Source organism: Suillus fuscotomentosus, assembly GCF_016647785.1.
Source record: "Suillus fuscotomentosus strain FC203 chromosome Unknown F5891scaffold_3, whole genome shotgun sequence".
Taxonomy (NCBI): Eukaryota; Fungi; Basidiomycota; class Agaricomycetes; order Boletales; family Suillaceae; genus Suillus; species Suillus fuscotomentosus.
Window position 1 is genome coordinate 179,219 of NW_024539515.1, and position 13,599 is coordinate 192,817.

The 13,599-nt window shown below is 48.7% G+C and overlaps 4 protein-coding genes across 4 annotated transcripts; 3 read left to right on the plus strand and 1 right to left on the minus strand.

Moving 5' to 3' along the window:
- The first annotated feature begins 306 nt into the window (after positions 1-306).
- On the plus strand, positions 307-1,199 carry F5891DRAFT_999174 (uncharacterized protein). The gene is made up of 2 exons (XM_041378527.1): positions 307-345; positions 393-1,199. Exon 2 carries the CDS (start codon positions 579-581, stop codon positions 828-830), a length of 252 nt encoding a protein of 83 aa, XP_041232453.1. The 5' UTR covers positions 307-345; positions 393-578; the 3' UTR covers positions 831-1,199.
- Positions 1,200-3,473: 2,274 nt separating this feature from the next.
- Positions 3,474-5,729, plus strand: F5891DRAFT_346426 (uncharacterized protein). The gene is made up of 4 exons (XM_041371445.1): positions 3,474-3,805; positions 3,863-4,428; positions 4,485-4,719; positions 4,773-5,729. The coding sequence occupies exons 1-4, from the start codon at positions 3,632-3,634 to the stop codon at positions 5,697-5,699; spliced, it is 1,902 nt and encodes a 633-aa protein (XP_041232454.1). The 5' UTR covers positions 3,474-3,631; the 3' UTR covers positions 5,700-5,729.
- Positions 5,730-5,850: 121 nt separating this feature from the next.
- F5891DRAFT_1181191 (component of IIS longevity pathway SMK-1-domain-containing protein) lies at positions 5,851-10,017 on the minus strand (the record flags this gene model as incomplete). The annotated part of the gene is made up of 12 exons (XM_041366015.1): positions 5,851-6,700; positions 6,750-6,910; positions 6,960-7,129; positions 7,179-7,352; positions 7,408-7,543; positions 7,593-8,458; positions 8,517-8,594; positions 8,648-8,744; positions 8,798-8,982; positions 9,066-9,188; positions 9,247-9,418; positions 9,661-10,017. 12 exons carry the CDS (start codon positions 10,015-10,017, stop codon positions 5,851-5,853), a joined length of 3,369 nt encoding a protein of 1,122 aa, XP_041232455.1.
- Positions 10,018-10,745: 728 nt separating this feature from the next.
- Positions 10,746-13,572, plus strand: F5891DRAFT_1181192 (kinase-like domain-containing protein; the record flags this gene model as incomplete). Its single annotated transcript, XM_041366016.1, has 8 exons — positions 10,746-11,196; positions 11,272-12,413; positions 12,469-12,549; positions 12,610-12,903; positions 12,963-13,115; positions 13,166-13,274; positions 13,326-13,474; positions 13,534-13,572. 8 exons carry the CDS (start codon positions 10,746-10,748, stop codon positions 13,570-13,572), a joined length of 2,418 nt encoding a protein of 805 aa, XP_041232456.1.
- Positions 13,573-13,599: the final 27 nt, after the last annotated feature.

The window sequence follows — 13,599 nt, forward strand, 5'->3', positions numbered from 1 at the left end:
ATGCGGCTTTCCAGCCAAATCACTCATTACAATGACTAAGATTGATTGCCACGTGTTGCAACGGCAATTGCCATCGTAATTGCAACCGTCGTTACAGTGTGATTGCAATCGTGACTCTATTATTGAAAGGACTTTCAATCTACGCTCGGTCTTTGAATATTGAAATGCGTGACAAGGCACTTAAACCCAAATTAGGAATTTGCGACAAACGTTATTCTATTCAGTTCTCATCAATTAGAAAGCTCAAAGACAGCCCCAAGAGCGCTAAAAACGGGGTGATCAGGCGCAATACGTACAAACTACGTGGCAACAGTGGAATCCGAGTAATGCTCCATTATTCCTCGGCTGTGCAAGCGCTGAGACAGCAAGTTTGAAGTTAACGTTCATCGTACCTTCGAAACATTCGTGTGACCGGCCGCCATACCATCGCTTTGAGTGGGGGCGTGACACGCCGGAACCGCCCTAATAGCATCCCCAATTGAAATTTTCTGCCAGCGAAGCACTTTGTTCTTCCGAATTCTGCTCTTCTCGTCGGATGCATTCTCAGACGACGCTTCGAGGGCTCACGTGTCTTGTCAATGTCACTCTTGTCAGGGTCGGTCGTCGTATTCTTACACTTGTGTGTGCTCCTGGTAGGTTCGCCTCGGTCGCACAGTAGAGACTCGGTATGTCCCCACACACTAGAAAATCACACGTGGACTCAGGGAGGGTTGGTGACAACCCGTCCACGCCGGTCCACTCCCGGCCCGCTCGAATGGAATCGAAAGTCAGTTCCTCGTCAAGATCTGCCAAACGAAGTGCCACCGTTAATTAAGAATTCAGCAAACTGAAACAATATTCAACGTCCATGGGCTCCGGTAGTTATGCAGGGCCGAGGCCAGCGTTTTTCCCGATTCCCAGCCAGTCTTGCTTGACAGCGTGTGCAAGTTGGTGGTCTCCGCCGTAGAAGTTCTGCGATGAAGGACCTGGCGAGACGAATTTTTGTCGGCTCGATTGTCTTGGGATGACCTGAATTTGAATCTTCACGGATGCGGGTTTAAAGAGGAGAAATACCATAAATTTGGACGAGCGTTGATAGGACTAACTGTTGAGGCTAGGATGTTCCAGATAACTGGTCACGCACGGTCGGTAGTTGATTGCATGGACGATCACATATATGAATCGTCAACCATAATTTCACTGTAACATATTATATCTTACCAACGTCGAGACGCAAGCTATAAGATTTTGATTTTCTTTGACGTGCGGGTGAATATAATGATGTTTTGCTTTCATGCCACGTCCACCATTACTGAACATCAAGCTCTAAATTGAAACTGGACTTATTACCTTGTGCCTGTAGCGACGCTCGGGTCGTCATACGGACCGAGGCTCGCGTTTATGCTCGCTGGAAATGAGCCACGAGAACCAATGGTCCGATGAAAGAAATAGTAGCCCTGGAAGACGAAGGACAGATGAGTTTGCAGTGCTCCTGACAATAATTTTAAATCTGATCTTACCCAGCAGAGGAACATCCGAGCCAATGGGTCACCTGGTAACGCGAACCTCCCCTATTTTTACCCATGACCAGGAAGAGCCAGGAGGTTCCGGGCTTACGGTCGTTCACGGTAATTAATGTGGGCACAAAACTTTTAGGTGCATGCAGGCACAGCTGGCCAATTGTGCAGGTTTTTCGCTGCCTGTGTCTAAAATTTCATCCCTGTCTCCGTAGGTAAGTGTTTTGAAATTCTCGGGCCATCCGCACGAAGGTGAGTTCGTTCTGCTATTGGGCAGCACAGATTATTGCAAGTTTATGCGGCTCGTTGGCCTTCAAGTTCCCCGCATTTTTTACTGCGATGCAATAGTATTGTCAGCCGCCGCAAGTAAATATTTTGGTGACTGATCGTTTCATCGGATATGATAATTTCCAATCCCAAGGTTGTCGACCAAGGACTCGAACGTTTGGAACTGTCAAAAACGCGGGGTCATTTATCGCTACCCCTGCATGCTCGACATGTCCCAGCATTTCCCCCGACTGCCGCACTGCATCGGAATGACGTACCGACCGCCATCTACGGGCGGATATCCTGGAGGAATAACCAACGCAATAACCAACACTTCAGAAACAGGGGAAACACTGTGAAATGTGGTGCAGGAAGTGTAAGTAGTTGCCGGGAATGAGCGAGCGCTGATCTCAAGGAGGGAGAATACTTTGGTTCAGGCAAGGACTAGGCTCGAATGAAATCCCTTTCATGGGAATTTCAAACTTGGTCAGACTTGCGACAATGAAGTGCGAAGGTTTAACCCCTTTTTACTAGTTGGCTCCAATGATTCTACTTAGGATGACCGGCACGGGTCTCTCAGGCTGGCTTACTCCGACACTACGGATTTACAATTTGTATGGCTTGCCTGGAAAGCTCCATGGCGTAGCTGGTAGCTTTGTGCAGAGCGGTGCCAAATTGCCAATAAACGACCACTGGTGTGAAGTATACGGTCAATTTGAATTATTCACCACATGGTTCCAAGGTCGTCGTCGTCTTCATCGTCATCGTCTGGTGGTGGATCGTGAGTTCATGTGTTGCTTATCTTGGGCTCAATTCTTCAAAGCATACCGATATAGCATCGTGATCTATGTTACGACTACTGGTTACGACGAAAATAAGCCTTTCAGAGGTTGAAACTTCACTGGTGGAGATCTCCGATTCCGGTGCGCTCAGGCGCACACGGATTACTTTACTGGTGAATGTATTGCATTAATAGCGACTCCACGGTGAATTCATTGGTCTTGCTGCAATGCTAGAGGTCGACTATCCCCACGAGCGACTTCACTACACCACAGAGGTACGATGCGATCCTATACATCACGGACTTCTCTCCGCAACCGAGGCAGTCGAGGCCTGTCATCTCCGCTACACGAGCACCGTGACAATGAACCCAGTAACAGAGATCTGCGGTGCAATCGTGCAATGTACAGCCGCTGATGCTACGGCCTCCCTTCCCAGAAGTGAAGGCATCGCAATCGTGATTGCGACATGTCCACTTGAGAGGTATCTACGTTATCAACCCACTGCCACCATGGTCGCTCGCATACCCTTGTACCAGTGCTTGTGACCTGAATATCTAATTCGGACAAGAGACCCGTTGATTTCGAATTTTCTACGATAACGGTCCATGATCCACGTATATAGATGCCTTCATTTATTTTTCATAGATCAATTTCTCCGTTCACTGCAACGTTGTACGTCCGTATTGCGAATATACAGTGATTTTGACAGTAGCAGATTCAATGTCGGACCCAGTGTTTCTTTTCCCACCCACGTTTCGAGGGTCATTTGAAGCGTACGTTTTGATGTCACTCCAGCAGATTCAAAATTTCCATAGACATGAAACTCAGCGAACTGTTCCTCACCCAGGCTCCTTCAAGATTTAGGGAAGGAAGTAACCACAGCTCGAAACCGAGTTCACAGCCGCAGAATGCCACGATTTATGGATCCAAGCCATTTCTAGCACAACTTTGATCCGGAAGCTGGACGTCTAGAACACGAGTCGTGCTCTCCATGCGGTGCTTACTGCGTATCGACACTCACGCTCGACGCATGAGAAGGCCTTGTTGCCACAACTCGCAACAACACTGTTTCATGTGAACATCATCATGCACATCTCCATCTCCTCAGTGCGCAAGGCCTTCCGACCGAGCGGCAAACAGCTGTCATGCTCTTCTTTCGAGATGATTCAAGCTGTTATCTCATTTGAAACTCTACCAGAAGATATACTCTACCATATTTTCAGCTACCTATCAGTAACGGAAATCGTGAGGTTGCAAAGGGTATGATTTTGTTTTGCATTCTGTCACCGGTGCCTTCGATTGACAGAAATATACAAGGTGTCCAAGACACTCAAGTCAGCCGTGCTTCGCGACGCAACCTGGTTTAATATATACCGTACTTCCTCACGTCCACGTATTCCCGCATTATTGTCCACCAACTCCGCAAGCTATCTTCAGTCGTGGCTAACTTCAAGTGAGAAATTCGATCGCTGGTGCTCAAATGGCCCACGAGATGGGAAGATGACCATGGACAATAAGAGATATAATTCCCGAGCACTGAATTTCGGCAACAAAGAACTTCCACTCCCTGGAGTCGCTCGCAGAAGAACGGTCGAGCTCTATCCAGATGCCACCGGGAATCACACCCCTTACGGCCTCATTTTCAGCCGTTGGTTGATTGTCACCAGCATCTGCTCTTCAGAGGCACCTGTCAGGTGCTTTGACCTGGATGCAGACAAAGGAAATGACCCAGCCGAAGAAGCACCCCTGCAGCTCTATGCTAAACATTCGACTGTGTTGTACACGACTTCCGGCATGATTTTTGACCTCCGTTGCGTCCAAAGCACGCGAACGAACGGAGAACGTGTTGCATTTGTAATTTTGGTGGAGAATTTTTTTGCATTGTCTGTCGCTCCTTTCTGTTCCATGTCGGTGAAATTTAATGTTGGTTTTGATACAGGAAGGTGTTTCAATTCCATATCAGCTCGAAAGGCTCTCAGCCACACGTCGTACTTCAAGATGTTTTTACAAGGCATGACATGCATTTATCTAGTCTTCGAGAGGTTTCGCTTGGTCCGAGGTTAATTGCCATCAAGTACGCGCGAGGTGGTACTTTCAGGAGCCCAGGACCCAAGAGTGACCACATTCTCTGCCTTGACATTGAAACGTTCACAACATTTACTGTGACGCACGATGTAATGCACATGTCCATGCCTGTGCGCAGTTTAGCTGATTACTAGTCTGTCAGGATGCTGCTTCACCGAGCCCAGTCGAGTCTATGCTTTCGTGCACCTCGCACTTGCTGCTGCTGCGCGCGTCATCGACTCACACGTTGGTCGAAGCATATGAAATCCCTCCATCCCAACCCAACGAGTGCAAACTGCAGGGTTCGGCTAACGATCTTAATCCAAATACGTCTGCAGGTCGCCTGCAACGTAGCCACGAGGGTGTCGTCGGTAGCAAGCTATCCAATGTAGTCATTGTTCACGACCCCATGTTTCCTTATTCTCGTTCTGCCGCCAGTGGCGAAGGCAGCTATCACGATGACGAAGGCGTCACAATCACCGCCTCGTTCCACAATCGCACGGATGACCACAAAACATTCCTTGGTCTCGTGCGACTGACTTTACTACCCCGGGATAGTCTCTCCAGCGGGGGCATCGCCACTAGGATATTGGGCTCACATATACATCCTACGGATCCCTCCCCGCCTACAGTAGTCATGGACTCTTCATTCAATGGCTCAACAAAGGGCTTCGTTTTCTATCCTGAAGAAGTCACAGAAACATCATTAATACCTAGGTTCCGCGTACGACCTGCACTGAGCGTTCGTTCGCCACAACCTCCTGAAGCCGAGTTCATCTCCGTCATGCTTGGGGAGGGAACGGGGGAGAGATTGAAGAAGCGTCGGGAGATCACATCGCTGGTACGAACTACCGCAGCATCTCTACGATACACCGACTTTGCGTCCGGTGACGAGGATACCTTGGAAGAGGCACAAGCTGCTAGAAGGGCACGGGCAACAATACGCGTGGTTCCATGTCCACTTCCGGTCGATGGTATTTCGGCAAGAGATATACTGTTCGACGGCTGCACAGGTCGAATGGTTTGCAAGCGGCCCGTACGTGTCGCTCACAGATGGATGAAGAGGATCGAGGTCTGGGATATCGTTTGAGGCGCTCGATGAGCCCAAAGCATTCTAATAGGCTATAGCATGTCCCGTGTTTTCTAGACTTTATGTAGCCTCGTTTGCGCTCAGTTTATTTCGCGTTCCCTCAAATAAAATTAACGAATGTACGGTCTATGAACACGGGGAAGACAACTAGCTAACCAGTATCCCCGTCTTTTGCACCAGGTTCTGAAGGTACAGGTGTCGAGGGTTGCGGCGCTGCAGTCACGATACCTCGTAATGCAAGCTTGAACTTTTTTGGTGGATCCTCCCCAGGCTTCACCGCATTTGTTCTACCCCCCGAAGGCTCAGGCTCCTTCCGTGAGCCTAGATCAGCTCGTTTTGGCTTATTAGCCAAAAGGTCTAGTTGCTCATCATCATCATCTCTTCTCCGCTTGTCGCCAAGCCGTATCGGCAGCATCGAAAGCTTGGATGATGCCTTTGAAGGCGCGTTTGAAGGAGATGGGGCAATGGATTTAGAACGGAGTAGAGACTCCAAGAGGTTGTCCTCTTCATCCAAAGAGGACCGCCGAGGAAGTGGGGGCGGGCGTGAAGAAATTTGTCGATGAGATATTCTAGGACTGGGTGGTATGTCCGCAGCAGGTGAAAGGGGTGAGCTGCGTTGGCTGGCTGTCGTAGCGGCTTTGGGTATTGGTCCCGAGGGTACTTTGGGCGAGGGTGGGCCGATTTCTTCCTCATCTTCGTCACGATAATCCACTAGAGATTTCAAGGGCGGAGTGCGAGGAAGTGTAAGTGTTTGTGGACGAAAGCCTTTCCCAACCATAGCACCACGTCGCTTTCGTTTCAATGCAGTATGCACGGGTGATGACGAGCGCCCGCGTAAATGAGGAGAGATAAATGGAGGGTTTTCGTCATATGGATCACGACTGCCAACTTGGGGAGAGACGGAGGGCGCATGGTTATCGCTTTCTTCATCCTCAGCATTGAAATAATCTTCTTCTTCGGCATCGACATTTCGCCCCATATGTCGGGGATCTCGAAGACTCCTATGACGAGAATGAGCAACGGCCTGTACGTCAGACAATAAGTACGTACTTGACCGGTTGCGACTCCTCTTTGGGAGGAGGTTCGATGTTGATCTCCCACCGCCGAATGAAAGACATGAACCTGTGACCACTGAGTGGCGATGCGGCCAGTTGTCGTACCAATGATTCATGCTTTGTCATGCAGTAATTAATTGGGTCTTTAATATTTTCCTATACAACATAATCAGTTAAACGGACAAGGAACGAGGAAATGACGCACACGACGCATATGTTCGAAGAACTCCTGACATGAGGCACTTAGTAAACTATCTCGCCGAGACTCCTGTATCGTCAGATCCAGGATCGGTTTGAATACGTCTAGTTTCATAAGGTGAATCATGAAATTTGGGTTGTTGACCTTGAGGCATATTCGGAAAAAGCGAAAGGCAGCTGCGCTCTTCAGTCAGTATAAATACTACACAATATGAACGAGATGTACCAAGACGTAAGTGTTTGTCCCGGGCTTTTAGGAATGAGGCCATACGGGCAGAAATGTGGGAGGAAAGCATGGAAAAGTGAATGCGGAAGCCATGCTGTTGAGCAAAGTTGCATACTAAGTCGCATAAGTATAGGTAAAGGTTAGTCTTCTCGCGTGAAAGCTTCAGCACTGGCTCTGCGATCAACAACTCAGTTACAAAATATTATTCAAGCGTCAGGCAGAAACGAACCAGTCTGGGTCTTGAAATCAGGGATGTCGTGGAATGGTTTGAATAGGAGTTCTATACATCTCTTGTAGAAGTAATCGAGAAACTTCTCAGTTCCTGGGTCGTCTTTCGGACGAAGTAACTTGACGTTCAAACCAGCCTGAAACCGCTGTGAGATAGTTACAATACGTAAATCAGACAATGCTTACGGGTGTCAAATCAGGACCATCCTTGGGAGAGACATCCAGCATGGTCTTCAGGGCATCTCCGACCTGACACTGCAACGCCAAATCCCGAGTATGTGTCAATACTTTGCACATTATTCGTAAAAGCGTCTCAGCTTGCTCTCCCATCGGCCGTCCCTCCTTACTCTCCCTCTCAATAGCTGAGGCTTGCTTGGTGATGTGATTTCGAACACCATTTAAATCGTGATCGAGCAGCGCAGACATCACTTCACCCGCAATGCTGATTGTTGTTTTCGCTTCTGGGTCATTCTCTGAAAGTGAGAACGCCCACTGAACAGCGAATAGGATACCCCGGTTGACAAGGGATCGAAAGAGGGAGATACGAGCAGCAAGCGGCACATTTTTACCCATGACGCAAAGCTGCTGTATGAGCACCAATACCTCTCTACGGAGGGCCAACTCATGCTCCGAGAGATTATCTGGTGGGCCGAATGAGAAAGGCCTTGGGGTTGATGTAGAGCCATTCGTACGAGCGCCGTTGGGTTTGCCGTCAACATCCATCTCCTCGCGCTTCTCATCCTTGTCTTTCCCTCCCGTTAAAACCTCCTCGTTCACATATAGCGACAATATTTCGCGGAGAAACATGGTGTCCTGCTGGACATGGTTAATTATGTCGATTTGATTGAAGATAATGCAGGAGTTGAGGACATTAAAGGTGGAGTCGTCGAGAGCGCGCGCAAGAACGACATCTTTGAGGAACTGTAAGCGATAAGTGTGGTGGATTTTCTTCTGAATCATGATGTCCTGTATGGGAATAGGTTGGTGAAATTTAGAGGTTACGTGGAGAAACTCCCGGTAGTTCGCTTTGTGATTTGGGAACTCCGGGTCATCTTTGAGGAAGTCAGATTGAGTTTAATGCACATCGTGCAGCAATAACAAGCAACATACATTCAAGCATGCCTACAGCGCCAAAGAACACACTGTCATCGAGGATATGCTCGTATAGTCCATGATCATGAATCATTACTACTACAAAATATCGTCAACAAAAATTCGTCACGGGCGGCAGACAAACGCACATATGGTTTGCATGAGACTGCACAGTGCATGGAGATTCTCGGCGTTCTCTAAGTCCTCTGCCAGCTTGAAGACTTCTATCATCTTCGCAATATATTCCTGCTCAAAGCTTAGCGGTCCATCGTGAGGAATTTGATGATCTGACGACGGACCTCGCGCAGAATATACTCGCATATTCTCTTCCTAATCGCCTGTCCACGCACCAGTGTTTTAATGGCACGTTCAATATCGGGAATATTCCCAAGTTCTGGTTGAGGCAAGTGGCCCGAGCGGATAATCGCTGCTGTCGTAGAGTGGTCGCTTCGGGGAGATGATGAACCGCCAACACTACTTTCTCCTGGAGGCGTGTAGGTGAGATAGTGCAAGAGGCAGGGGACCAGAATAGAAGCAGCGCGGCATAGGGTCAAGGGTTGTACATACCAACAACATTCATGTGACGCTGGACCTCAATGATGAAATTCCACACCTCTGCACACCCTTCTGCGTCCTGGAAGCTCAAGGCGTAATCTGCACCGTCCGGTTCCGTCCAGACAATCAACGTATCTGGTGGTCGCGTGAGTAGGTATCAGCAGATCCTTGCAAATATATATACCAAACGGACCTTGTTGGCGTTGATAGACGTCAGTGGTGCGGATGCGAGTAGTCAGAATGAGTTTGTCGAAATGGACTTCTGAGCGAGCGATAAGGAAAGCCTGGTTGGTCTCGTTCTCGAATTGTCCATAACAAAAAGCGGTCCCTTGGTCAGCCCATTGTGAGCCAATAAGTTTGTAAACCTTTGTAGAACGTGGCAAACGACGGTCAGAGTTGGCCCTTAATGAACTCATGAAAACAAGACAGGCACGGAAGAACGAGCAAGAGCGTCGGCACTCTTGCTGGTGCGTAGCAAGTTGGTCTGCGCCAAGGTACGCCACGTTGTTGAAACGACCCATTCCTGGCATAGTTGACAAACCATACAAGGACGAGATGCAAGATGCCGACATGCAGAAGGGTGATGGATGATATATGCATGGCTCACCTTGACACGCTTAATATCAGGCTCTGTGTCTCGACTTTCCTGTGTGTCCTCGTGTGTATCAGAAGGATTCACAGCCTCGAGCATTGTCATTTCGTCAAGTTTAGGATGGTCTCCCACCCGGTGAAGGTCACCTATAAGCGAACTCCGTGGGTCATGGAGGTCAATATGATTGACAACATGATTTCCTAGTCCATCCTCCGTTCCAGAAAGCCCAGAAAAATCCAGTGAAAGAGGAGGCTGATGTGAATCCTCTTGGTGGAAAAGATGCGTAGCCTGTGATGGTAAATTATGATGTTGTCCTTCGTTGTCGCCAGACGTCGTAGACTTGGATTGACTGACAACCTCCAGGCCGCTCATGACCAATAAATTGGTTTTGTATGTTGTCCTCTCGGCGCTGTGGTATTTCCCTACAGAAATGCCAATGCCTTGCCTTGGGGAATGTTTTGGTATGAGCTCCCTTCGACCAACCAGAGCGTGCACGCCCGTGAGAACAACACCCAAAGGCGCCACGGACCTTTCCGGCTCAAGTTGCTCCCAACTCCTTCATTGCTGAGCTACCTTACTGACGAGCTTCGACTACGTTCATGACTTTTAACTCTTTTGTTGTGGTATCAAGAAGGTCCAAGCGCTCTTCTGACGATAACCCTCGGGTAGTATTAATCTGGATCATGGTGCTATGACAAAACTCTCTCAATTTGGTGCACCAGGGGCATTTAACGACACTATTCAGGATTCCTTCTCATCGATACTACTACGTGTTGCTTTGGTTCCGCACTGCATACATCTTTAAAGCTTTACGCTCAAGGCAAAGCTTGGGCAAAGCAAAACCTTTCACATCGATATCATATTACGTAAGATATGTGGTTAGCTATGCCCTCGGCGATCAGCTGTGGACCCCGCAATTGTCTCCGCTTGCTTTGGGATGAGCCAAAGCGTTGTGGTCCCTTCCCAAGTTTTGGCCACATCTACATCAGTAATCCAGTATTTGTGGTGGCACAGAATATGTCTGAGCTCTATTTAACGTCTGGTCTTTCCAGGACCCGGTCATAGCTCACATATCATCATAATACCGCCCGCACTTATCAATGGCCCTCAAACATCTGCTTGCTCGCATCTTCAAACGTTTCAAGACGTCTGGATCTGCCTCCGCATTGGATGTCGCTACTGCTGCAACGCCTGCCCCTGCATCAAATGTCTCATCCCTAATTGAACGGTCTCCGGCTACCCAAGCATTTTTTCCTATCAATGTAAACCTTCGCTTTCATGTAGTTTTGTCCCCCACTGCCGATGGCGCCCACATGTCAATCCAACAAAGTCAAGTTTTACCTACTATTGGAACAAGTTATGAAGGACATGTGCACACCGCCCAGGGCTCCGCACTTCTTCTCGAGCCTTCTCCGTCAAATTCTGCAGTTGTATCTAACATCAAAACGACTCCCACGCAGTCGACGGAGATGGTCGATATGCTTCCTGATTCTGCTCTTTCTTCCGCACAGGGACTAAATTTCTCTGGACTCGGCACGACGTGCCCTCAAGGTATGTAAACCATCGATAGCCTTGGAGAGGTGTCTTTCATCGGTGCAATACGGATGCTTACTGTTGAGTTTCCAGATGAGCAACAACCCTCGAACATGGCTGCCTTAAATCGATCTACCTCCCTGACGGGCATCACTCGAGACAGTGATATTCAATGCATAGCACCGGTTGAGGTCATGGCGCTTGTGACACCTATCCATTCTCCACTTTCTGAATTTACCGTCACGACCCCAGTTTTGGCTCGGACCATGCAGACCATCGAGAGCAAGGACATTGAGACGCCCCAAAAATGCGCTGGCGCAAAATCACTCATTTACATCGCAGGACCCTCTGTCGGACCTACCGCTGAAACTGGCGTACCGTCGATGGCCTCTACTATTCCCGATGAACCTTCCTCTCAGAAAGAACGCCTGGGCTCACAGCAATACGACTATGTGTTTCCACGTTCTCCCCTTGGCCAATCGCTATTGTCTGCTACTCACGCTTCCTCCTATAAATCATGCCTAGATCCACATCGATACGATCCTCTAATTCCACAACTTCAATGTGATCGATCATCGTCGTCTACCCCCCATGAACCACTGCGATGCCCACCTGGTCTAAAGCTTCCCGCAGATAGGAAGCCAGGAGTCCAAGCTGGGCACTTATGTGCATCATCTGTACAAATTACACAGCAGGGATCTCCCTCCGACTTATTACAGGATGTTGCCAAGCGGAACCTTGATAACGACGCATCACTACGACTTACGCGAGGCAATACCGAGCTAAACCTCGGCGATATGTTCCCAACTCTTGGACCCAGTGCCTCGAATTTTCAGTCGTCGCCGACACCTAAGGCAAAACAGGCCAGTGTGATCGTTGAGAGGATTTCGAACGATGGGAATATTGCCTATTCCATTCAGGCAGGTAGTCATAAGTACATCGCCACGGCACAGGTCGGCAGTGGAGGATTCGGTTATGTCTGGTACGCTATCAAAGACCAAACAGAGGAGGTCGCCATCAAGGTGATCGACAAGGCTGGGTTGCTTGCACAATTTGTTCACTGCACCAAAGACAAACGGCCGACTATGCAACAACTGCTCGAAGGCTCTGAGGCAGCAGCGGCAGCTATCAGTGCTGAATATGAAACATTCAAGCGCGTCACCGAAGAGCAATCCCCATTTTTGACTCCCTTGTTGCATGCCTTTGAGGACGAAGATAATTTTTACTTTGTGATGGTGCGTTTTCCTGATCATTATATCATTATCTGACTTTATGCTGAACGTGCCCCAGAGATTCTATCCTCAGACTCTTCGCACTAGGGCAAAATTCGGATTCATGCATTGGCAGTTGCGTCTTGTTGCTGCTGAGCTTGTAAGTATCTCCTATGTTCAGTATGCGAGTTTGATCTAATGTGCTTCGCTACCCCTGAAGCTTCTCGCCCTCCAGCATCTTCACAAGCTGCGCGTCGTACATATGGACTTGAAGATGGAAAACGTGCTTGTAACTCCGTCCGGCCACGTATGCATTGCAGATTTTGGCAATGCTGAAGTCCTGGATCGCAAACTGACCTATCAGCAATTTCACGACGAGCACATGCACGGTGTATCGGGTACCAAGGGTTACCTTCCTCCAGAGCGAGTCGAGGGAAACCAGCGATATAACTTCAAGACGGATACCTGGACTTATGGTACCATTTTACTGGAGCTTTTACTAATAAACGGCGGGGTGAGCAATCCTTTGTGGTCCCAGATCGCCCTGGCATTAAAGCTTACTCAACTCCCAAGCACTGGTACTCTATATATCATTTTAGCGACGGAACACATAAATTTGGCAATGACCACAAGATACCCGGGGGTTACAGCCGGCTGACCTTCATAAGACCGAACGATGAAATAGATCTCATCCAAGATAAGGATGCCAAGGATCTTCTTTATTCTGTATGTCTCTACATCTTTGAGTCGTCGAGGTTGACTTAACCCCTCATCAGATTTTCTTTCCGAAACACCATGCCATGAGACCCGAGTGGGAGTCAATTCGCAGTCACCCATTCTTCACCTGTATTGACTGGCAGAAGTTAGAGAATCGGGGATATGATTGTAAGTCTACGATCAAACTCTACTGGCGTGCACTTACTCACGTCCAACTAGCCATGTTCAAAGCTTGCCTGGGCAACACACCGCTCCAATCTGTCGACTCTGGCAAGATTGCCATTGAATGCTCTCACCCTCGGCTCCCAGACTTCAAGAAAGCTGTGCACGAACAAGCCAACGATACATTCTCTCTTGGGCGAATGCACGTGAAATACGAGTGCCCGAATGAATTGGCGCATGATGCTATGCATGGAGCAACTTGCAGGGCTCCAGGGACTCGGGTACCCCGGAGGCATGTTTGTAAATGTGACTTGCCTGCCGATTGGGAGAA